At 49.8% G+C, this 23,416-nt stretch overlaps 1 protein-coding gene across 20 annotated transcripts in view; it reads left to right on the forward strand.

Annotated features, from left to right (window-relative positions):
• The window catches only part of SRRM1 (serine and arginine repetitive matrix 1), a 23,558-nt gene extending 8,546 nt beyond the window's left edge, over positions 1–15,012 (forward strand). For 8 of the 20 annotated variants that reach the window (XM_087760564.1, XM_087760563.1, XM_087760560.1 and 5 more), the window contains 11 exons: positions 511–630; positions 2,163–2,434; positions 2,577–2,657; positions 3,005–3,091; positions 3,757–3,901; positions 4,171–4,212; positions 6,144–6,248; positions 6,555–7,016; positions 7,890–8,076; positions 8,781–8,975; positions 9,194–10,179. In XM_087760564.1, coding sequence (XP_087616690.1) covers positions 511–630; positions 2,163–2,434; positions 2,577–2,657; positions 3,005–3,091; positions 3,757–3,901; positions 4,171–4,212; positions 6,144–6,248; positions 6,555–7,016; positions 7,890–8,076; positions 8,781–8,975; positions 9,194–9,298 — 1,801 coding nt within the window. In that variant the 3' untranslated portion in view covers positions 9,299–10,179. Of the gene's footprint in view, positions 1–510; positions 631–2,162; positions 2,435–2,576; positions 2,658–3,004; positions 3,092–3,756; positions 3,902–4,170; positions 4,213–6,143; positions 6,249–6,554; positions 7,017–7,889; positions 8,077–8,780; positions 8,976–9,193; positions 10,180–10,235 lie in introns of those variants that run through there. The other 12 variants (XR_015705421.1, XR_015705420.1, XM_087760548.1 and 9 more) reach the window with 12 other exon arrangements.
• Positions 15,013–23,416: the final 8,404 nt, after the last annotated feature.

Below are 23,416 nucleotides of genomic sequence, written 5' to 3' on the forward strand. Positions count from 1 at the left end.
TTCTGAAGGTACCGCTTCATGTAATGTTCTCAGTTAAAGTAGTGATGTTTTTAGAGATGTTGAGCTATGGGATGTTTTAGGCCAAATGAGAAAGATGCGTTCAATGGATAAATGTGTTTGGGGGTTGTTTTCTTCTTATCAGTTCGTGAGAAGATGCTCACAGTGACTGACACTGACTGGAGAAAGAATGGGGTACTTAATGCTGAGCATGGCACTTGTTAGATACTGGGAATTGTGTAGCCTTCTTTTAGGAGGTAGGTTTGGTGCTGAGGATGTTGTAAATTACTTTTTTCCCTTTTTTTGGATTATTTTACTACTTAGTAGAGAGGTGTTGGTAAAGCTTAAAGCACTGATTGTGTCTGAATGTACCACTTTGCGTTATAATCTTAATGCTGCTACAGTGTGATGCGCTTTGAGAAAAGCAACTTTACGCTCAGTGCCCTGAGGATAAATTTCCTCAAATCTGTAAATTAGATAGTTGCTTTTCATTTGAATTTTTGATTGTGACAGGTCTTACTCCCCTAGAAGGCGACCAAGCCCAAGACGACGGCCGTCTCCAAGGAGAAGGAGCCCTCCAAGGCGAATGCCTCCCCCACCCAGACACAGAAGAAGCAGATCTCCTGTGAGGCGGTAAGATTCTCTTTTTTGAGACAACCGAAAATGTTAAACTTTGAAAGTTGAAGGGAACAGTAGTTGTGAGGAATGAGCGGTATCAAAATTACCTTGTTCACCTTTCCCTAGTGCTGTCAGGTATATAATTTGAGTGATGTAAGAACTGCAGTGCCGTATTTCACGAGTGTGTTGTGGGGGAACATAATAGTAGCTGTGACACGATTTCTTTTGAGTTGAAGTAGTGATGAGAATTCCACCTTTTTGAAAAGTGGCCATTTCAGAACTGTAACTTCTTCAAATGGTTCTGGATGGCTCCCAGCGTAGATTGACATGACATCTTTTATGACTTTTTTGCTTACGTCTTCATACTTTTTTTTTTTTTTCCTGCTTGGGGAAGAAATGAGAACAAGTGACTGGATTGTACTTGTTGGCAGTTTTTTAATTATGACCTACATTTCCATCAGAAAAAAATCAAAATCAAAATTAAATTTTGACTTGAAATGTTTCTTCTTCACGTTCTTTTACTTAAAAAAAATCTTCAAGGTCTTCTCTCTGGTGTCGGAGGTTCCATTTTTGACAGTATAAGCAATTGTTACAGTAGCAAAGCTCTGAGTTGCCTGGCAAAGAAAACTACGTACTTATGGCAATGTCAAAATAGACATTCATCTTCATAGGAAGAGAATGGATCCTTATCCTGCTCATAGGAAGAGAATTGAAGTGATGCTTCCTGTGTACAGTAGTTGTTCTTTTTCAGGAAGGAACGGTTCTTCCTTTTTATGACAAGATGATGATTTTTTTTTTTTCCTGAGTTTGTAAAGATGTTCATTTCACACAGTTACTGGGAAAACTGTGAAAAGTACCAGACATGTATGTTGCAAGATGTACAAGAGCTCCCTTTCAGCAAATGTTTATCTCACTCAAGGTAGGGTTTCTTTTTTCCAGGTTCTCAGGAATTCTGCAGCCAAAGGTGGATTCTGCAGGTACACAATTGCAACAGAACTTGCCACAAATTTTGCCGCAGAATTCTAGAGGCCCTACCTTTTTAAAATTACAAAGTAAAGATGAAAGACTAAAACATAAGAATGGATAGATTGATTCTGAATTGTTAAGTTGTCTGAAACTTTTACCTCCTGGTATAAAACCTTTTTAGTGTACTTGCACACTAAACTCTTAAACAGATCTGTTCTGAAGATCATGAAATCACATCTGCTAACATGGAGAATTCTCTTAACCATCCAAAAGTTAGAGAGCCCCAACAAAACTAATTGCTCCCACGAGAAAAGCTTAGTTGTAGTCTGTAGATTGACAGAAAGCAAGCAAAGGTAACACTAACAATTTTTTGCTCACTATGTAGTTTAAAAATAACTGTGAAAGATTGGTTGTTATTCTCCTCTTCTACAAACCAAGTGTTGAAGGCTGTCCACCATGTTTTGGAAATGCTGTTGTATGTGGCTCTATGTATGTGCTTGCAAACAAATGCAATTCTCTGTTCGTGCTCAAACATTTCTTATGCTGGCAAGTCAGAATCTAATGTTACATTTGATTTACAGGAGAAGACGGTCATCAGCATCCTTATCTGGCAGTAGCTCTTCCTCCTCCTCCTCACGTTCCCGATCACCACCAAAGAAACCACCTAAAAGAACTGTATCCAGTCCTCCTCGTAAAACGCGTAGGCTCTCTCCTTCGGCAAGCCCTCCTAGGCGGAGGCACAGACCATCCCCACCAGCAAGTCCACCTCCAAAACCACGTAGGTCTCCAACACCCCAGCAGTCGAATCGTGCAAGAAAAAGCCGTGGCTCTGTTTCGCCTGGCAGAGCATCAGGTAATCAAATAAAAATTTGTCTTCCGGCAGCTTTATCATTTCATGCTTTTGTTTTCTGGTGTGGTGCGTACAGTTTGTATGAGCGGAAAAGCATGAAAGAATGTAATGAATTGCAACTGAGTTATTTGACTTTGCCTTTTAGCGCCCAAACATAAGAGTACTGAAAAAAGAGAATCTCCTTCGCCAGCACCAAAACCAAGGAAAGCAGAACTGTCTGAATCGGGTATGGCTCTCACTTATCAACACTGATTTTTGAGTGGGGGTTTTTAATCAAAGACGCATGAGAGTAAAAGGCAGTAGTAAAGTGCTGAACTGTCTTGATAGACTGGCATTGAAAGCACGAGTTTTCAGAAGTATAAAGATGGTCACTTATGCTGCCTCAGATACTTCCATCCAAGCTTTCTTGGAAAAAGCTCAGCCAAAGTGTAGTCCAGCCTCAGTGTAATCTTAAGATTGGGGGGAGGAAAAGGTATGCTTGATTGTCTGCTCTAATACGACTTTGCTTCTGCCTGAATAAGGCAAATTTGTGTCTTCAGTTTAAATATTCTGTCCATGTGTGTACCTTTTTAGAAGAAGATAAAGGAGGTAAAATGGCTGCAGCAGACTCTGTTCAACAGAGGCGTCAGTACAGGAGGCAAAACCAACAGTCTTCATCTGGTATGGATGACATAGATTTCCTAAAACTGGATTGAAGTTTACTTTTGCGGGAAGTAGTTAATGTTAAGTTCAAATACTGATGAAATTATTTGCAATGTGCACTGCAGTGCTATTGTAAACTTAATTCTAGATTTACCACTGATAATGAAGTCACTTTAATTATTACTCATGAATAATAAAGTATAATTTTTAAAGGTTATGCTGTATCTCTTGGTCGTTGGTTTACCTCTTTAAAATTTGCACTTTTAAACTCTTACCATCGCACACAAATATTGTTTGCTATGTATTACTTAATCTGTTGATGCAATAGGTTATTTCCTAATATTTTTGGACTCTTGCATGCTTGAGATCAGTAAATTAACCTGGGCCTGGTATACGTTTTTGTCCTGTAAGAAACTGAAGTTCACCTTTTAAATTACCTGGCTAGTCAAATTCTATGTGGACAGTTAGGTTGCTGCAAATATTTTTACCCAGCTCCGAGAGATTTATTTATCGCTTGACTTCAACTAACATTTTTAGTTGAACTGCTTTTAAATAGAGGCTTCTTATTTTGTGGGAGAGGAGGTTAGTACTGCAGTTTAACCAGCAGTTATAACCCTATCAGTAACTGTGTTAGCAGTGTCGTGAGAATCGTTTTCTGGAGAGTGATTCTTCTACATTTATAGATTCTGGTTCTTCATCTTCATCTGAAGAGGAAAGACCTAAAAGATCCAATGTGAAGAATGGGGAAGTTGGTAGACGCCGACGCCATTCACATTCACGCAGTCCATCACCGTCTCCACGAAAACGACAGAAGGAATCCTCCCCTCGGTAATTTCTTCTTAAGTTAAACGTAACTGATGTCTTTTTTTTTTTTAAATCTATTTACTTAATGTTGCTGTTGATCTGCTATGCAACTGTCAGCAAATACACAACAGAATTAAGTCATGTCCAGTTTGCCCAATCCTGTTTCAAGATTGCATTCTTATTATGCTCATTTGGTAGTAATTACTCTGAACTTTATTTGAATATGTTCATTTTTGCCTCAAATATATGGCAGATAGATTTGTTTTGTTTTGTTTTTCCTCCGCTGCTATCAGGATGCAGATGGAAAAGAGGTGGCAATCGCCAGTGATGAAAAGGTTGGTTAGAAGTTAATCTGTTAAATAGGATTTACATCTAGAAAATCACTTAGACAGGCTCTCATTTATTTTGTCATGGATAAGTACTTGCCATCCTTTGTCCTTTGGACTTGCGCACTCAAAGTAGTAAGGTGAGGGTAAGTCAGGCTGATGTGTTCCTTAATGCGTTGGATCTGGGACCATTTCACTAGCGAAAAAAAAAAGAGGAGCACCTGCTCGGTCTCCTTCATTGTTCACTGTTTGTCAATTCATGTAAGCCTGTAACGGCTAACATCATCAATGTTATTGGCGTCTTGCCGATGCCTGAAAACAACTGAATGCTTGTATGCTTCAGGGGTTTTCTTATTCCATATACGCAGGTTGGAAAGATGGGTGAGCGTTACTTTGTATTCTTGCTGCTATTGATGTTCTGGCTGAAACCTTCCTTAGGTTTGCAACAAGTGATTAAGATCTTGAAGTTCCAGGTCGCAGACAGTTGGAGTTTTCAAAAGTCTCATTCCTGCATTCGTTAGATCTTTGGAACTACTGGTAGTAGACAAGTAGTAGGCTAGTAGCGAACACCTACTTTATTTTCTCTTTTTTTATGTACGCAATATTGTTAACACTTTTATTTGTGAAAGTGCTTGCTGTGTGTTGATCTCAGAATACAGAAAGGTGCAGGAAGCTGGGTGCTTGATGGGTTTATTAATCTGATATAATGACCCTTGTGAGCAATCTAATTAAGGCCCAGCTAGAATATAGTTGCGGCGTACATAATGATGGTGGGGATTAAGTATGACTACTTCTGCACATGTAGACCATTCTAATTATGGATCTTGTCAAACAATTCTATGTAAAACAGATTGGAATTCAAAGATCTTAATCTGTTTTGCAACATACTAAATGCACCTACTGCCTCTTGTGTAAATACACATGTTTAACTAGGGCAACCATGACATTTGAAGGCTGGGGTTTTTTTTGGATCATAAAAGAACATTGTCTTTTGGAGCAAACTCTTACCTATAAAAAGTGTAACTCATTGCCTTGGAGAACAACAGCCAGCGTGTTTGAAATCAAATCTCAGTTTCTGTAGATGAGCTGCTTTGCTTTTTCATTACTCTTATTTTTTCCTTTATCTAGTCATTTTATCTGAATTACTTTTTAAAAACAAGGAATGTCTTACTTTACAAGATACCAATATTCCTCTCCTTTAAAACTCTAGGAAAGTATGCGTTTGATTAAAATTTCCTGTCCCAGAGTCTGTTGTAAACCTTGCAGAGCAGAAAATGGCTCACTTTGTGAATAATTTTAATCCAGATAGCTGCAGTTTAGCAACAACTCTGTTTTTTCTCTGCATTTCAAGAAATAAGTCATTTTGGATTTCAGATCCATAGATAAAAGCTGTTCTCGAGTACAGTTTTACACTGTTTAATCTGATCCATCTTCAGACTGCTGCTGAACGCAGTTTTCTTCTGCCTGCCACAGCGGGGCGTTCCCAGTTCCTCCCTTGGGTGGATCTAGCAGTCACGTCACCGCATGGCGACAGAGGTGTTTCTGTTGGATTAGTCTCCTGGCGGATCAGTAAGCTGGTCTGACTCACGAGGTGATCGCTAGATTCGGTGCAAGGGAAATGGCAGAAATGAGCTTTCAGGAGAAGAAAATGGGAGAGAGTCGGGCTTCCTCTTTGGCTACAAGATGCGAATAGGCCGGGTGAAGCAGAATGTGAAATTGTCTCATTGCTGCTGTAGTGGGCTCGGAGGATTACAGTAAAACATGTGTTGTCTCACACTCTTTAGAAAGACTTGAGTATATTTTTTTCCATCAGTGCTTCTAATAGAATTTCACTTTGAAGTGCATGAACAAGATGATCTTTTTATAGTGAAAGCAGAAGAACAAAAAAGAATCTCATGGCTCAATTGCAACTTGTCTGAAAAATCCCTTTATCTCTTTAGTAGGAGGAGGAGAAGTCCATCGCCCCCACCAGCCAGGCGGCGACGCTCTCCTTCCCCTGCCCCTCCTCCTAGGCGGCGGCGGTCACCTTCATTACCTCGTCGAAGGTAGCGTATTGCATTTTTGTCATGCAGTGGTTGCTTTTGGTTTGCTGACTTCCAGCTATGACGTAAAAAGAAATGCTCTGATTGAGGAAACCGGTTCCTTGCTTCATAGCTTACTGAGGGGAATGTAGTTTTGCTAGTGAGATTTTCTGTGGCAGGTATGGCCTGGATATCATTTGAAGGAATTTGGTATTAAGTTTTAAAGAATTTTTAGAGGAATTGTTTTTCCCTTCTTAAGGTGAATTGCAGAACACCTGTAACTAATTCACACGTGCCTGTGTGGCACCTGAACGTTTGTTGTCTTTGTAGGTCTCCATCGCCACCCCCACGCAGACGCTCACCTTCTCCGCGGAGATACTCTCCGCCGATACAGAGGCGGTATTCTCCTTCTCCACCACCTAAGAGAAGAACGGCTTCTCCTCCTCCCCCGCCTAAGCGAAGGGCATCACCTTCTCCACAGTCAAAACGCAGAGTCTCCCATTCACCACCGCCAAAACAAAGGAGCTCGCCAGCTGCTAAAAGGCGTTCACCCTCGATATCTTCCAAGCACAGGAAGGGATCTCCTCCCAGTAGGTCCAATCGGGAAACACGTTCTCCACCACAAAACAAAAGGCATTCACCTTCACCACGGCCTAGAGCTTCTCATACCTCTGCAAGCCCGCCACCACCACGGAGGGGAGCTTCAGCTTCACCCCAGAGAAGGCAGTCTCCATCTCCAAGCACTAGACCCATCAGGAGGGTGTCAAGAACGCCAGAACCTAAGAAGACAAAGTAAAAAAATCCATCTTCATTGTTGGTGGTTTTGTGAGGGGTTCTCTTGTTTGTTTTGTTTTAATGCAGTGGGAGCAGCTGGGGAATGCCATTAAAATGGCTCTCGTATCTTGAGATTGCTCAAGTGTTGGTGGCTCTGCTCAGCTTCCACCATCATAACATTGATTTTTGGAAGTTTATTAGATTGGAAGCATCTGTTAAAATACAGCGTGATGTGGGGAGAAGCATTGAAGAGGCTTTATGTAGGGTTTGAGGGGTCTTTGAGGGAAGTTTTGCTAGCTTCGTTTAAAGAAAAATGAACTTTCTCTTATTTTAAAGCTAACTGCAGAAGGAAACCAACACTTTTCATTAGCTCATAAATCATTTCATAAGTGGTCATCCAAGAGACAAAACAAACAAACAAAACCATTTAGACTTTTAGCAGTTTTCTTTAGTGTGGTGCCGCTCTTACGAGCAGATAGTCAGAAGTATGGTGCTGGCTTATTAATTTAGAAAGAAAATGTAGCTGAATGTAATGTCGTGCACTCTTTTTTCATTGGATGATAAAATAGGATTGCTACTCTCTTGACTTCTAATGTGGTGATAAATTAGTCATATCAGAAGAAAGGGAGCAATCGTTCCTGAACAGCGATGGTAGTATTGTTTAACAAGCTCTCGGGTTGCAATATCCTTTTGCATTACGGATCCACGGTGGTATTAGGTTGTTTTGCCTTTTGTAACGCATGCCAGCAAAATAACTAATCACTTTAAGTGGCAGCTTAACCCACTCCTAAACGCATATGTTCATCTGGCTTTTTTGTTAATTTTTACTTCCTTGTTTTGTTTCTTATACCTCTAACATTAGAATCTAAGTGCAGCTTTTCTGTTTTTAAGGGCCTCCACGCCAAGTCCACGATCTGCGAGACGGGTGTCTTCATCACGGTCTGCATCAGGATCACCTGAGCCAGCACCGAAAAAGCATCAAGGACCTCCATCTCCTGCTCGGTCTCGTTCCCCTTCTGCAAACTGGTCACCTGCAAAAAAGGCTAAAAGCCCAACTCAGAGCCCGTCACCTGCAAGGGTATTTGTTGGCTAATAAAAGCAATACTGGTTTGGGTTATGTGGCAAGTTATTTTCATGAAGACTTAGCTGCTGAACAGCTCGAAGCTTATTCACGTGGGGAAAAAAAAAATCCTTGGAGTGATTTTTTTTCATAGTTAAAAACTTCTTAAAAACAATTTGTAACATAAATTTTTTCAAACTTAGCATCTCTGAGTCTGAAAAAAAGTGCTATTACATCTAAATTGTAACTTCTGGAAGAAAAGACCTTCCCATTTCATGGGAGTTGCGTGGTCTACAAAGTGAGGCAGTCTTACTTATGCTTAGTAGTCTTATGTGCAAACTCAGGTTGGTTGTTTGGCAATCCTAAGGTGTGTCCTGGGGACACTTCCGTTCTTTCCCAGAGGAGTGTTTGAGGGAGTTAGGCTCCACCTGCAGTATCAATTTTTATGAAGAGGCTTGCCTGTCATTGCTGTGAGCAGCGTATCGAGTTTGCACGGTGTTGTGTTCTGTTTTAAACAGACACGGCTCAGCCGTGTGTTACAATATCGGTCTTCTAGGATTCCTTCTGTCCGTTGATTGGGAATGTGACTTTCCCGGTTCTGAAGACGGTGTTGGGTTTTGCGGGTTTCAGGTGTTGCTCAATCCATTCACGTTTGCCAGGATGGTTGTGGGCTTGTTTGCCTTAGGAATGAGTTGTAATATCTGTTGAATTGTTTGTTACAGAATTCAGATCAAGAAGGGGGTGGGAAGAAGAAGAAGAAAAAGAAGGATAAGAAGCATAAAAAGGATAAAAAGCACAAGAAACACAAAAAACATAAGAAGGAGAAGGCCGCGGCGGCCGCAGCAGCTGCTGCTGTGGCTGCAGCAGATACCACCTCCGTACAGGAAGACCAGGAAGCAGAGACAGAACCCAAAAAGGTAGGAATTGGGTGTCCGTGCTTTGCTTTTAGAGAGTCCGATGTAAGAAAAGAGATGGAGATGAATGTGCGTGATACTCTCGACGGTCTAAAGAGCAGGCTTGCTTCAGAAGTGCTACTTAGTGTCTCGTGGTTTTACCTGATGACCTGCAACGTTGGGAGGGCTGCAGCCTGGCTTAGCGTTCACTGTTTGAAGAAACGCTTTATCTTTCTTTGAAGGAGACAGAAAGTGAACCAGAAGACAACCTTGATGATCTAGAAAAACACCTGCGAGAGAAGGCACTGAGGTCGATGAGGAAGGCGCAAGTGTCACCACCATCCTAGGCCGAATCCTTTGATATAATGTACATTTTATTTGGTTTGTACTCAGAATTCAATTTCAAATTGCTAAATGTGTTTGAGCTTTAGAATATAACATTTGTTGTAATAATTGCTAGGTTGAGGTTCACCATGTACAAAGGGCATGGATTTACATTACAAAAGGTGTCCACAGTGTACTAGTGACATTCTTTCATTGACAGTCAACATAATTGCATTTAGAGTGAGACTTTTTAGAAGCAGTAGGAATTTGTTTTGAAGGTTTTAAACATGACCGTCAGTTCCCTAGTTTCTTTGAAATTCAACAAAGCCTTTAGCATAATTCGTGAGGGTCTCATTTGACTTCTTTTGTAGCCACTTACATTATGCTACTAACCTCTGTGGTTTGTAAGCGTGCCCAGAAGTAAAACCACCGCAGAACTACCGAGGACGTACGTAGGTTTTAATGCTTTCTACTGTTGCCTGCATAGTCTCCATCGAAGCGAATGAAGAATAGCGACCTAGAATGGTACATAAATGAAAGCATGTTGTTTGCCAGGACACTGTGGGTTTATATTGATGTAACATGTTGATTTGGAACACTGGAATTTCATTTGTATTTTTATGTTCTTTTTTTAAAGGGCAGTTTCCATGATCAGCAGTCCCAGACAAATTCCTTCAGTTACATAAATTTTGTTTGTGAGATGTCGTTGCCCCATTCATAAACCTTGTCTCGTTACGGTTCTTCGGAATGGTATAAGCAACTTTCAGAGATGTGGTCTTTGAAAGTTTGAGGAACCTGAACTTTGGATATTGTCATGTTTTCACTGTTTTTTGTTTTTGTTTTTTTAACTAAAGCTATATAAAGCTTGTGGATTAAACAAAATAAATTTCTAAATTTAAACAGACGTTGGCTATTTTTATATGAACATTTACATTTGCTAATCGGCTTTCTTTTGTACAGGGTTAATGAAAATACGAAGAAGTATTTGATCCAGTATGCTGGCTTCGGAAAAATTGGGGCTTTGGTTTTTAACTGTCCTGGGGTAGCAGAAGCAGCCCTTCGTAAATTCCGTGAGGCTCCTGTTGTGTCTGGGTTGGTGTTCTTGCAAAGCCAGAGTAGAACAGTCTACCTGGTCAGCTCTCTGTTAGGATGGGTAAGCTTAAAACAAACAACCGCATTATTTGCTGGTGAGAATTGCTTGTCACAGCAAGTGAAACGTTTCAAGGTCCTGCGAACCATCACTGGCAGGGTTGCGTTAAGGCAGTTACAAGCTGCAGTCAGGTAAGCGCTGGTTTGAGTGCTCGTCTAAAGAATCCTGGTGGCGCGCTGCCTTTTTCCTACTCGTATCTGAAACTTGCTGGAATGCTACTGCTGAATTTTTTTTAGGAATTCAAGCTCTGTTTCTGAAATCACATCAATTCTGAAGTCTAAGGTTCCTCTGGCAGGAGGAATGGAACATGCTTTTGTCCTGCATCTGACGTCGATGTGATGTGCGCAGTGACGTGCAGAGATTTGATCGGTCTTTTTACTTGACATCGTGTAGGGCTTCAAAATAAAACAGCTATTCTGTAGGTACTGGATGGAAGGGGATATCTTTAAAGTAGCTTCCTTCTGCACTCCCTTACATGCTGAATCTCTTGTTTCTTAGCGTAAGTATACATTGTATGCTAAAGTGCTTGTAAACTTAGGTCAGCAACACTTGAGTGTTGAGTATCCTCTGTTATGAAACGTGCATAATAAATTCCAAGAACTTTCTGGACAAACACATTTTAAAAAGTACATCTGAGTGAATTTGGTGCTTACGAAACGACAACCTAACAACGTATTGTGCCAATCTCTCTGCCTCGGTCCTTTTTTTCTTCCCGTGACGTTCTTGGCAGCACAAAGGATTCTGACATTCAGTCTTAGCAGAGCGCACGTGTGCAGTCCTCACAAGGAGTTAATGCTTCGTTCTGTCTAATCTGAATCTGGCTTTCATCTGGGGTTTGTCACCTCCCCGTGCCTTTTAATCTTAGGACAGACAGAAGTTCTTTAAATATATTCAGCACCTGAGTCACGGACTGCCTCTCTCCCCTCAGACCCATTTTTCATCTGCCTCCAGGGCTGCGCGCCTTCGCTGTGGGTTTTGGACAGGGGGTGCAGGAAGGCCGGACCCTCCCGAGGGGCAGGCGCTCCCCGCCTTTTCTGTCCTGCGGAGTTTCTCTCGTTGGGTACCTGTTCTTCTCCTTTTTTTAAACATCCTTCCATAAAGACTGGCTTAGGTTAAAAAAGAGCAATTAAGTACGCTCTTTAAGAAGAATATAACTTCTAAATTGTGCTTAGCGTAATGCTTTAATTCCTTCCTACTTAGCCGTTCATTCAAATACTAACGTTGCGGTTAAATGCCAGCCAAGTGACAGCGAGCCTCCTCTTGTCTTCTCGTGAGCCGCTGCGCTCTTCCTCGCTGCTCTGACCACTGCTGCACAGCTGCTTTTTGGTACGGAATCCCGCGGACGACGGCCTCTAGCGCTGGCGTCTCTGGAGCGCTGTCCCGGTGAACCGCTGGCCTACATCACCGAATTCCCCTCCTGATCCCTGTCGCTGAGATCCCGCCCTCCAAACCCAAACCTGGCTGCTCCGTGCGCCGCTCGATCTTCTTGGTTCACCTCTTATCTCTGTTTTCCAACCCTTCGATGTGTAGCCGTGCTGCTAGAGTTCGGAAAGCAACCGCGCAGGATGCCTCGCGCGACGCGCGGAGCCTCCGCGGCGGGAATCGCCCTTTTTTTAATTCCGAAACCGCTGATGCTGTGTGGTTGCTTGTGAATCAAGGCTGCCTTCCCGAAGAGACGGGTACGTGGGTTTAGGTGAGCGACTTGCTGGAATAACGCTATCTAACTATGCAAAAAATAAATCAAGTTTAATTGGACTGTATAATTTAGATGAAAATGAGTCCGCAGGAGTGAACGTAAGGATGAAGTGAGTCAGTGGCAGGTCAGTATCTGTAGTTCACGAAGGGGAAAGACGTGTTTGTTCCGTCAACAGACGGGACAATAGCAGGTGTGTGTGCAATAGTTTGAGGTTTATAGAAAGTCGGTGTTGGATTATTAAATTTTTCCACTCGTGTGACTCTGGAAAGCTGCCTCGGGAGTTCGTGGGGACCGGCTTCCTGAGCCTCACCGCCGAGTTCTGCGCTCGGAAGCCAATGCGTGAACTGCCTTAACGTGGTTTGGAGAACCCGGAGCGCTCCCCGAAAGCTGATGCGAGGTGAACGACCAGCGGCAGCACCGAGGCCGAGTTCTGTGCGCGGAGCCCTGACGGTAAAACTTTGCGCGTTAAAGCTCGCGCTCGCTCCGCTCCGCGCTGGCTGACGCGGCCCGGCCGAAGCAGCGGCCCAGGCCAAGCGCGGGCTGCGATGGGAGGAGCATCGTCAACGCCGGGCTCCCTTCCTCAGCCGCGACCCTGCCGGTCCGTGTGGCTTGGTTTAAAAGCGGCGCTGTTGGAAGAGCGGCTTTCGGCAGGGCCCCGAACTCGCTTGTGACGGAGTTCATTTCAGCTGTCGTGCGCGATAACGTGTTTCAGTCTGGGATCACCCGCTCGTGAAGCCTTGAACTGCTTCATCTGCTCAAAGTCCCTTGTCGTGTGTCGCGTAAGCGCCCAGCGAGGCACTCACCGCTCTCGATTCCCTTCTCAGCCGGAGTCCAAATCCGTAGCGGAGACGGGCAGGGAGGGAGAACCGCTGCCCCCTCGGGTGTTGCCTGCCCTCCTGGCTTCCCAGCTTCCTTCGCTTCGCTGAACAGCCGCTTGGTTTCCCTCTTGTACGATTTTTTTTCCCTTCCCCGTCGTTGACAGAACTTGCCAGTGGCATCGTTTGTGTCTCTTGATCAGGGCTCAGTCATTGTAATAAATTACTGTGACAGCAGTCTGTCTCTTTAAGGATGATAACAAGATGATTAAATCGGTGAGCGATGGCGTAGGCAGTTGTGTATTTCCAGACTTTAATCAACAGTTCGACTTTTGAACCTCTTGCTTCAGCTCTCCTAGAATGAGCTCAAAGAGGTCGTAACTGCTCGAGTTCATCCAGCTACGGCACGAAGCAGGAGATCGCTCCCCGCCCCGGCGGCTGGCGCTGGGCGATGGCCTGCCACCGCCGCTCGTCTGAGCTCCCCCTGCCTCAGAAATCCGACCGTCGGCTGCTTAAAGCGCAGCAGGAACATCGCCTCTTTCCTGCGGTATCGCGCTCTTGAACGCGTAACCCACGTAAACCGTTTACCTGGTGACCCTCTCTGTTTCAGGCGAGGTTCTGGTTGAAAGAAGCAGTTTGATTTCTGTTTTCTCTTGCTCAGGTTTAGTTGACTTGACTCAGTAGCAGTTCCTTCTTGTAAGGGTGAAGCTCAGCTAACGCCCATCGTGCTTGAAAGTCTTCTGGCCCACTTGTGATAACTCCTGTTTGCTTCCTTGGTTGCCTGGAGGCAATCGGCATGCAAATACGTGGGCAAGTTCTTTATATGCCCAATTCTGTGTGGGGATTAAGCCTTGGGAAGAGGGGGATTTAATTTGATGGGCCTTAAAATGGCAGGACAACCCGTACGGAGCTGGAGGTGGCCCGGCTTTGTTCAGCGGGGGGGGTCCGCAGTCGCTCGCTGCAGGTTTGTGGGGAAGACGTCGGGCTGTTTCGCAGGGTGGAAGGGAGCCGGAGCCAGCGCAGGGTCCGGGGGCAGCTCGCGCGCTGCCTGCGCCGCACAGGTCGGGCAGCGGAAGACGCTTGGGAGCAGAGGATTCGGCCGAGGGGATCTGCGTGGTTTTACCCCTAAAGGGACGTGTTTGGGGGTTTGCCTTAGGCGCGAGCTGCGGTTGTTGCAGGGCTGGGCTTTCTGGGGTACCCGGGAAGCAGAGACGGGAGCTGCCGCCGCGGCCACGCTCGGCCAGGGCAGGACGCCCAGGCGGGGCCGGGAGCAGCAGGGGAGACCACCTCCATAGCTGGATTCTGCCATTTAAACCTAATTTTTATTTAAACATGGTTCAAGAAGAATCACCATTTGAAATGATATCTGTTAAAGTCTAATTTATAATTGCCTATTGAAAAGTTATTCAGCGTAGACGCTTCCAGAAACGGACACCCGAAGGTGAACGCGAAGCCTGGTTTTTAAGAACGTTGGTGCAGAACTCGAGTCTGTGGCCCAAACACCCGAAGATTTGGGTGTTTCAGCGGGAGAAAAGTGCTATTAATGTTGTAAAATAGTCTTTAAGTTGGGGGTCGTCTTCACTAAAAGTTTAATTTCTTCACGATGCGAGAAGGGGATAGGGCTGGGCTCCCCTGCCCCGCTCGCCGAAGCGTCGGCTGCTGGGGACCGTTGGCGAAGAACGGGCGCGCGGCGTGGCAAAGCGGTCAGCATCGTGCCGAAGAAAAATACACAGAGAACATACCAAACTCCACCAAACCTGTTTTAAGCTCCGCACGTGTCGAAGGAAGAGGTGTGCTTTGTGCTGCCTTGAACACGGAGAGAACAGCAGGAAAGCACCAAAAGCAAAATTCCTCAGCTCCGCTCCCCGGCAGGGAAGGAGCAGCGGGACGGAGCTCGGGAACTGTTCAGTCGTTCAGCTTTTGAAGAGGCAAAGGGCCGTTAAACTCAGCAGTCGTCGCCAAACAACTGAAAAAACGTTCTCATGTTTCTGTTCTTTTAATTAACTTTCACCTAAAGGCCATTTGGCAAAACAATGGGTAAATGATGTTGTCGTAGTAAGAAAAAAAAGGATGTATTTAACAAAATCTGAACACAGGTATGTTAACTGTGTGGGGTAAGGATGTAAAAGGGGACAAGGGTGGGGTGTCAAGTTTACAACATCCATCCTCGCATTTAGAGTCGAGAGCCTACAGAAGTGCAAATCACACGCTGTATGTAAATAAGTACCTGCCTTCAGAAAAATGAAACTACAAATGCAGAACAGGATAAACCCGATCAGTTCAAAAGATGCCTCCTGTCCGCTAACTTAACCCGGGACTAAAACGGGTGATTTAAATTCACTCAAGCAGCCTCACGGGGCCCCTTGCTTCCAGCCCTCGCTTTGGAGCAGCCGCGGCCGGGAGCTCTCGGCCTCCGGCCAGGAGGGAGCCACGGCCGTGGCCGATGCGGCGGGAAAGGTGGTGCCGGCCGTGGCCGATGCGGCGGGAAAGGCAGCGCTGGCCGTGGCCGATGCGGCGGGAAAGGCGGTGCCAGCTGCGGGTGGCGGCGAGGCGGCAGATGGGATGGAGGCAGCCCGCTCCCTCCGGGTAATTTCTAAGCCTGGGCTAGCAAAGCCAGCTCTGACCCGGCATACAGTGGGGCCGGTTAATTAAATTGTATATCCTCGCTCCTCATCGGCCAGCGGGTTTGCCTGTAGTTCACCGGGGGAGGACGAACCCAAAGCTGCTGCTTAAGGGAGAGGGAACGCAGCCAGTTTGTCAGGGAGCTAAAAGTGCTACTGGAAAGGGGGGGGTGGGGGTTTTTGGTTTTGGTTTGGCTTTTTTCCGGTCTTTCATTTAAAAGCATGAGCTGCAATGTGCTTCCCGTGAGGTTTGCTGGTGCCTTGTCCAGCTGAGGGGGGCTGCGCCCCAGCAGCAGCAGGTATTGCGCGGAGCCGGCCCGCGCGTCCCGGGGAGGGGGACACTGCACAAACGCTTCCTCAGCTGGGAGCGTCGCAGTTTGCAACGGGACGCGGGGGCTCCGGGGCAGGCGCGGCGGTGCTCGACGCCCGGGGCTGGCTGGGCGCAGCTGGGGTTCGAGGGCGCAGCGACTCACGGGGACGGCAGCCGCCTGGTGCCACCCGCGCCCCTTGGTGCAGCAACGTTTTGCTTTTGCGTTCTGGTGAGGTTGTTCTGGGTGACCCCAAAACTCAGCGCTGCAGGAAAGAGCGCGCTGGCTCCCAAACTCGGTGTCAGCGCCGCGAGCGCGGCTCCCCGGCGGCTTGGGGGATGATTCTCAGCCGTTAGCGCAAGGTGCTTTAATCACAAACTGTGTTTGGAGTTCAGATTGTGGCAGGTTCCTCAGGAACGGTGTTTTTTCTCATCCGGGATCGATCCCCTGGGGATCCGCCGCGGCCGGTGGGGCGGGACTTGACCCCCGGGCCAGGAGCAGGGAGCAGGGGCGGCTGCACAGCCCGGGGGTTGGGGACAGGAATCATTTTTAGCTCCCACATCTGTTTCCCCAGCCGGGGCGCGCTGCGATGCACGCCGTAACGAGTTCAACAGGGATGCGGGGTCCGGCCGCGTCCTTCCTCCTGCACAAAGGCAGGATGCAGTTGCCCTCGCCGTAGGGAGCCCTCGCTCCCGAGATCAACGCCGCCTTTGTGCGCGGCACCGAGCCGGCAGCTGCGCGCCTGGCGAACGGCAGCCGTCGCGCGGGAGAGGGGAGAGGAGATGGGAGCGAGCAGGAGCGGGCGGCGCGGCCGCGAGGGCTGCGGCACCGGCGCCCAACAGCGATCCGGGCGCGTGAGGCAAGCCGTCTGGAGACAGCGCTTGCGATTGCGTCAAGGTAATAAATCCGGGGCGTAGGAGGAAGGGAGGAGGACGCTGTCACGCAGATACTCGGGTGCTCAGGTCGCTCCTTCCAGCTGTGGGAGAGGAGCAGGGCTGCGCCGGTGCACGTGAGCCGCGCCTGCGAATCCCGGGCAGGGCTGGGCGATGCTCGGAAGCCCCAGCCTGGGAAGCTGCGAATCCGTCTGTTTTACTTAAAACACGGAAAAGGGCTATCTTGGGAAAGCGACTCTGGGGGGAAGAGTTGTTCAATCCCTCCGCAAAAGCTTTGTGTCCAACCCAGGGGCAGAGCTGCAGCTTGCATAAATTGTTGTGGCTACGCTGAAATAAATGGCGTTTTGGCTGCCGGCGTCAGCTCGGGGATGGCCCCTGGAGAGAAGTTTCGGCTCCTGCGGCCGGACTCGCAGCAGCACGTGCACGGCTTATCTGCGGGGCCAGATCTTCCTTTGCGTTTGCTCCCGCCTTGGCCTGTGCCGATGCCGTGCCCTGCTCCGGGCCGTCCCCAGGAGCACAGACCTCGGCTGCCCGCGCGGCGCGAGAGGCGAAGGTCCCGGAAAGCTCAGGCAGGGCATTTGCCTGGGGGGGCAGCGGCTTTCTGTAACTCCTCAGTCGGGTTTTAAAAATAATGGGCGACGTGCTTCAAAAGAAACCGAAGCCAGCGGAGCAGTTGCAAAAAATGTCAATCCCTTTTGTGAACAACCCCCGCCCGCTTCCCCTCCCCTCCAGGGGAGAAGCTCCCATTAAAAATTGATCGGCTCTCCGTCAGCTGGGTTTTGATTCAGCGAGTGGGTTTGACTACTGATGTGAAAAAATTACCTTTGTCGGTGCGATGATGTTTTTTTAATGAGACAGAAATGCTTTGGTTCCTCTCCAGCTTATGAAAATCTTTGCGAGTCCACGTGCAACCGGCACAAGGGGCCAAGAAGGGAAAATTACATTCAGTGCATGATTGGCAAAACAAAATGGAGCTCGCTCTTATTTATTTATCTTTATTGCAAGCATGGGAATGAATCCTTCTGTTATTTACGTGGGAGGAGAAGGGAGCCGTCCTCACGGCCTCGGGAGGAGGCAGGCTCCACTTTTGGCTTCAACTCTTCTTTCCAGGTGAGGAAAGTGGGCGCCTCGCTGCTGTCCAGGATGGAGAGAAGGGAAGGCGGATGCGTGAAAAGGGAGTAATTCGCACGTCCTGGGGGATGACGGGGCATTACCCAGGGCAGATCGTCTCCACGGGCGCAGGGCTCGTGTTGGTGGCCTGTGGGTTCCTGGGGCTGCTGCAGGGTAAATCTCACCGCTGAAAAAAACCCTTTCACCCTCCCAGGGGCGATCGGAGCATTTCAGCCAGCGCGTCCTACGGGCTAAGGCACCCCGGGGCCTCCTGCCGGCCCGGCATCGGCTGGGGGGTTGCTCCAGCCGCAGCCCGAGCTGGAAGCGCTGCTCTCCGGCCGCAGGCGTTGGGACGCCGCGCGCGCGGGGCACCTCGTCTTGAGGTTGGCTGCGTTGCCAGCGGGCACCTTGCCCTTCTCCAGCTGCTGCTTCCCTCTCCCTGACCTCAGCGCAGCGCTCGGCGCCTTCCACTGCCGACGCGGCAGCAAACGTTAATTTAATTTACTGCTCCGTGTCCTTTTCTGGGTGTTTTTCGCTGGGGAGGCAGAGGGAGATGAGGCTGGTGCTGAGCTGGGCGTGCTGGCTCGCTGTGGAAAGCCAGGCGACTCATGGGATCCTTCCCTCCTGCCTCAGTTTCCCCATTAGTACAGTGGGTTTAGCGTTGCCTGGTGGAAGATTCATATTGGTAAAATGCTCGGCGATGCTCATGCGATTAACATCACTTTCTGATGACTGCGACTGTTGGCAGTTAAGGAGGTGGCTTTGCTGCGTGAGGCGGGGGAGCAGTACCCGTGAGCGCCGCGGCACGCACGCCCCAGGCCTTGCACGCGTTCACTCACGTAAGGCTTTTCCTAAAGCCCCCGAGGCGCCTGGGGCTGGGGTCTCCCATGGCCTCATCCCAAACCTGGATAAAGTTCAGGCTGGGGGGGGCGAACAGAGGAGAGGAATGAAGATGTACCGTTGCAGGGATAAGAGCAAGTGGCAAAAGAAACCCCCTCCTGGCTGGGCCATTCGCCCTAAAAAAGAGCTCACGGCAATGGGCCGTGCGTGCGGGGCAGGCTCGGGCTGGCTGGAGCCGCGGCAGCTCCCGGCCGTCGCCGCGGTCCTTTGCAGCTCCCTGTGCCCGGCTTGGCCTTGCTTTGGCACCGGCGCTGTGCCGGCTCCGTCAGGACCTTCCCCGCGCCGCCGCGGCGGACCACGGCTCTGAATGCCGCTATTGTGAGTCCCGTGGCCGCCTGGCTCCGCCGGGGAAGGGGCCCCAGCTTTTCGGGGAAGCTGTAATGATGCTGCAGGTCGAAAGGCTGCGGCGGGAGATTCCCGGGATGAGCCAACGATGCCGAGCCCTGCATGCTCTGAGCCCCAGTGCTCCTGCCACGCGTCCTGCCCCGAAGGCAGATGTCTGCTCTCCGGGTTATAAAAGGTCCAGGTCCCCCCTGCTCCTCCCGCACCCGCTGCAATCCCCAGGGCTCTGTTTGGCCGCGGATGTGTTACACCCACCTGCTATCAACCACGAACCTTCTGCTTTTTTGTAAAAAATATGAGCATCTATTGCTGGAAGTGAGGCCCCCAAAGGAAGAAAAAAATGCCCTGAAGTCCCTGTCCACCTCAGCCCAATTTGTCTGCAGTAATTTTTCGCTTGTGCTTTGCCATCGTGGCTGAGATATTTTCCAGCAACGCAAGGGGGCTCTGGGGGGGCTCTGGACCCCGCTTCTGCCTGCGCTGGACACCAGTTTTCCAGCTGGGTGAGCAGGCGGCCGGAGCCTGGCGGTGCCGCATGGGCCTCCTCCATACCAAGGAGGAACCAAGGCGGTGTTTGGATGCAACCAGCAGCACCGGTTTATCTTGGCTGATTGCAGGTGGGGATTTGCCTGAGGAGCCCAGGTGGCACCAGCCCCTTCTCCAGCTCCTCCCGTGGTGGCCTCTGGGCTGCGCGTTGCCACTGTGGCCCATCAGTGGCCCCGTGGCAGCCACTGCCTGCGCGCTCCCCGGAGACGGAGACGTCGAGGATGCAAAAAGCAAGGAGCGGAGTTCCCCAGCGCCAGCCGCGGTGGCCTCCGCGGTGACGTGCCCTGTGTTGGACCTTAGGTGCTGGGACCGAGGACGGGTGAGCTGCGATCGCGCTGCCTTGGGGTGGGCTCACTGCTCCGGCTTTCCGTGGTGGGTAGGAGCCGAGATGGAGCTGCACTACCAGCTGGCAAGGAAATAACCCCTTGGAGCCTGGTCCTCGGCGGGATGGGGACAGGGCCCCTTTGGGAGTGCCGAGAGGGGGGATTTAAGTGGGTCTGGATGTAACCAAACCTCGTGTAGGTTCGCTGTGCTAGAAACAGGGACGTGCCCTGCTGGGCTGAAGCCTGAGCAGTTGTGCGCGTTGAATTTTCCCCCGGATCGTGCCCATTGAGGCAAGGCATCTTCCGACGCGACGAGTGGCTTAGCGGCACGACGCCGAGGCAGCTGGCGTGGCACGGGGCGGAGGCAGCTGGGACCTTCCCGTGCAAAGCGGGGGGGCTGCCAAGATGTTCAGGGAGCCCTAAACCTGTCTGCCCCTGGGGTGAGGCCCCTGAAGCCAGCCCGGCGTGGCTGGACACGTGGCCCCATCCTCCTGGGAGAAGGGGCGCGTGGAGAGCAGGATTTCTACCTGCTGCCAACAGAGGATTTGGTTTTATTGTCTTGAACTGCACATCCCCACTATTAATAAGTCATTTGAATTTAAATGACATCACAGCTGCAGCCCTGCTAATTGCTTATTTGCTTACCCGGAGCAAGTGTGAAATCAGTAAGAGCACCCTGAGCCACAGAAACGTCCCGTGCATCTCACGAGGACGGCTGTAGAACAGCAGCCCGCGTTTCAGCCCCCTCGGTGGCAACGCTGGCCCGCTGCCGTGCGCGGCTCCGTTTCGGCCCCGTTGCTCACCTCGCTGCGGCGAGAAGCCGGGGAAGCGATGCAGATCGCCTAGAAATATCGTGATTCACGGCCGGGACAGATGCAAAGGATTTAAAAGGGGGAAATCTCGGCAGAGCTGGGGCTCAGAGAGATGCCGTGCGGAGCCTGGGTGGCCTTGGGCAGCCCTCGTGCTGGGCTGCAGCCCTCAAATATCTGCCCCAGTTTTCTGCCCAAACTTTTGGCTCTGAACAGCTCATATCATAACTTAGTAGGGGCCTGAAGAGTGTTTTATAGCGATCGTTACACAGCACAACCACTGGGCTAAAGAGCTGATTATTAAAATTGCAAAATCAAATACCCAGTGGCCAGCAATACCAGAATTTCAGCCTGAGCAGGTAGAGCGTGTGCTGCAGATAACCGGCTCTGTAGTGGGAAGATTTGGGAAATCTTTGCTCTGCCTCTGCCCCGCAGGATTGCTCTTCTCCCCGTCTGCAGGGCAAAAGCGGCTTCGACGAGGACCGCAGCTGCTCCTGCGAGTCGTTAAGCCCTGACTCCCCAGGTTTCGGCTCAGGTTTCCGTCCTGCTGTGGGCATACGGGGCTTTGGGACATCATTCCCTTGGCACCGCTGTGCCTCCTCGGGCTGCAAGGTTTAAAGAAGGTGGAGGAGTTTCTATCACGGTGCTTAGAGAGCTGCCAGCACTATACGTGCTGCTGCAATACAAATAATTTTATCAAAAAGATTATTTCTAAGTTGCGGTAGAACTGCGAGATCTTGGCTTCTTGTCCTGACCGTGGTTCCTTTTCCTTCCTGAGTCCTTTGAAAAAAAATCTGGCTCCTTCCACCGTGACTCAGATAGGAGGAAATAAAATCCTCATCCATCATGTCACCGCTTGAGTCAGATCGGCATTTACGCCATTAGTCTGGAGCAGGTTGGCTCCGTGATGGGTGTTTTCTTTGTTCCTTGTGATGAATGTAAGTAATCTTAGATGCGGACTTTGCCCAAAGAACCGCCTGGAAACTCGGGGGAATTCGGATGCCTCCTTCGTGGTGCACAGCTTCACCCCATCGACAGGAGGTCCCTCCGTCGAGGCGTGGGGCCTGGGAGAGCAGCACCCTGCAAGGGACTCGTGTCTCTGCGTTAAACCAGGGCCAGGCAGCAATTGCTACTGCCGTCTGCGCTTCCCCTCGCTCACTGCCTGGCAGTACGGGTCGCTGCGTCCTGGGACCCCGCGAGTAACGCCCACGCGTCGCCTTGGGGCACAGCACCCTTGACGGCACCCGAGGAGCAGCACCGGCAGCCGGGACAGGATGCTCTGCTCTCCCCGCAGGCGCGGCTGCGTTGGGTCCATAACAAAGCACCTCTGTAAGCGCTCCGGGCGCGAGCCTGGTGGTCCCTGCGAGTCCTCACCCCACGCGCAGCCCCTGTTACCGTGGGCTCTGGCTGTGATTTATAGCCCTGAGGCAGCCCTTTGCTGGGCTCCCGCCATCCCGCTGCCCTCACAGGATAAAAAGACAATTAAATAGTCACATCAGTATCTTGCTGCCTGCCAGGCCTTGAGGGGCAAACGCACCCAGGGAGGCAATTTGGGTTCCTCGCTGCTTCAGATAGCTGCCTAATCTGCCGAGGGATTTAGACGGCGCTTGTCTGATGTTGAAGGCTTAGCGCTGCGGGAACAGCCAGAGACTGCTGCCTGGGGAAAAGACGGGCGAGGCGGCTGCCAAAGCGGCACTGCACCACCAAGGGCTTTTGTGCCTACGGCATGAGGGCGTTTACCCTGACGCCACGTTCAGTTTTGAGACTCGTAGTGGGGGGAAGAGGAGGGCACTGATGTTTTCCTTACCTGGGGCAGGACACGAGCGATGGGGACACATCTCCACCCGGGCTGGAGCAGGGACCTGCCTCCCTCTTGCACATTATGGCAGTGAGGGGGAGGTGGAAAATCCTCCCTCCTGCGTGAGGGTCTGGCACTGACCACATCTCCCCCGCCACGTCCTGGCCACCCACCCCAGGGCCCCACCAAGCCCAGCACCGACTCCTTGGTGTAGCTCCATTTGGACCATCTTAAACTCTGCATGAGCAAACGCGCTGCCGAAGCCAGCGGGGCTGTGCTGAGAACGGGCTTGGGTTGGTGTTCAGGGGAGCAACACGGGGCTGGGCATTGGCACCGGGGAAGGAACGAGAGGCTAAGCCTGGAGGGACGATGCTCGGTGTTTGGGCGAGAAGTGGGAATGGCCCTGGGAGCCAGCGGAGATGTAGAACTTCAGCTGCTGACTGGTTTACACCCGCATTGCTGAACGAGCTGCTGCTCTGCGGGTGATCCTGGCGCAAATCACCCAGCCTCATCCAGCCGCTCCCCTAGGAGGAGGAATTAATGGAATTATTTTGGTTTGATGGCCCCTCTGAAGCAAGCTGAGTGCGATCGCTGCTGACACGCCAGCAACTGCCAGGTCAGTAGAAGACTCTGCCGGGTCAGGGCAGGGCCCATTTCATTCCAAGCGTGCAGATATGGAAATACAGAGATTTCAGACCCTGGGTGCAAGTTGACTCTTAGGATATATCCCAGTGAACTGAGCTGGGGTCCTTGCTGGGGCCTCGAATGAGCCGTTTGCTTTGTCCTCTCCCTCCCCTTGCTGTCTCCGAGCCCCGGTGTTGGGTAGCACCGCA

This window comes from Nipponia nippon, unplaced genomic scaffold (genome assembly GCF_047370975.1).
Source record: "Nipponia nippon isolate SJK-2023a ecotype South Korea unplaced genomic scaffold, ASM4737097v1 scaffold_23, whole genome shotgun sequence".
In the NCBI taxonomy this organism is placed as follows: domain Eukaryota; kingdom Metazoa; phylum Chordata; class Aves; order Pelecaniformes; family Threskiornithidae; genus Nipponia; species Nipponia nippon.